The 591-nt window shown below is 62.3% G+C and overlaps 1 protein-coding gene across 1 annotated transcript in view; it reads right to left on the reverse strand.

Moving 5' to 3' along the window:
* Window positions 1-97: 97 nt before the first annotated feature.
* Window positions 98-591, reverse strand: part of TFAP2A (transcription factor AP-2 alpha) — a 15,331-nt gene continuing 14,837 nt past the window's right edge. The window contains exon 4 of the mRNA XM_035895906.1: window positions 98-386. Coding sequence (XP_035751799.1) covers window positions 98-386 — 289 coding nt within the window. The remainder of the gene's footprint in view (window positions 387-591) is intronic.

Below are 591 nucleotides of genomic sequence, written 5' to 3' on the forward strand. Positions count from 1 at the left end.
GCTGCTGGGTGCAGGGGAGAGGGAGGAGGGAGACGAATGGATCGATGGGCTTGTGAGGGGGAAGGGAGAGGAGTGTGGGGTGGGGAGGGGGGGATCCTCACTTTCGGTGCTTCTCCTCTTTGTCGCCGCTTTTGGTGCTGTTGTCTGTGTGGCTGTTGGGATTGTTGCTGAGGTACATTTTGTCCATGGCCTTGAGCGCCTCGGTGAGATAGTTCTGCAGGGCGGTGACGGCAGCGCACACCGCCGGGCTCCCGAAGCCGTGGGAGATGAGGTTGAAGTGGGTCAGGCAGCTCTGGATGCCCGGCTCCAAAATGGGGTTGGGCCGCGAGTTCCCCAGGGGAGATCGGTCCTGAGCCAGCAGGTCGGTGAACTCTTTACAGATCTGTCTGTAGCACAAATGGAGCAGAGAGACAGAGGGAGGGAGGCAGGCAGGGAGGGCAGGAGAGAGAGGGAGAGAGAAATGAACCATCACTGGCGGCAGCAAGGCCGGTGCACGCTCCCTGCGAGATTACACGAGCCCCTGGATCAAGGGGGCTGCTGCCCCCGAGCGCACACGCGCCCTCTCGCCTCTCCTTCCCCCCCGATTCTCAC

The sequence above is a fragment of the Egretta garzetta genome, unplaced genomic scaffold, assembly GCF_000687185.1.
Source record: "Egretta garzetta isolate BGI_Z169 unplaced genomic scaffold, ASM68718v1 scaffold246, whole genome shotgun sequence".
NCBI classification, from domain to species: Eukaryota; Metazoa; Chordata; class Aves; order Pelecaniformes; family Ardeidae; genus Egretta; species Egretta garzetta.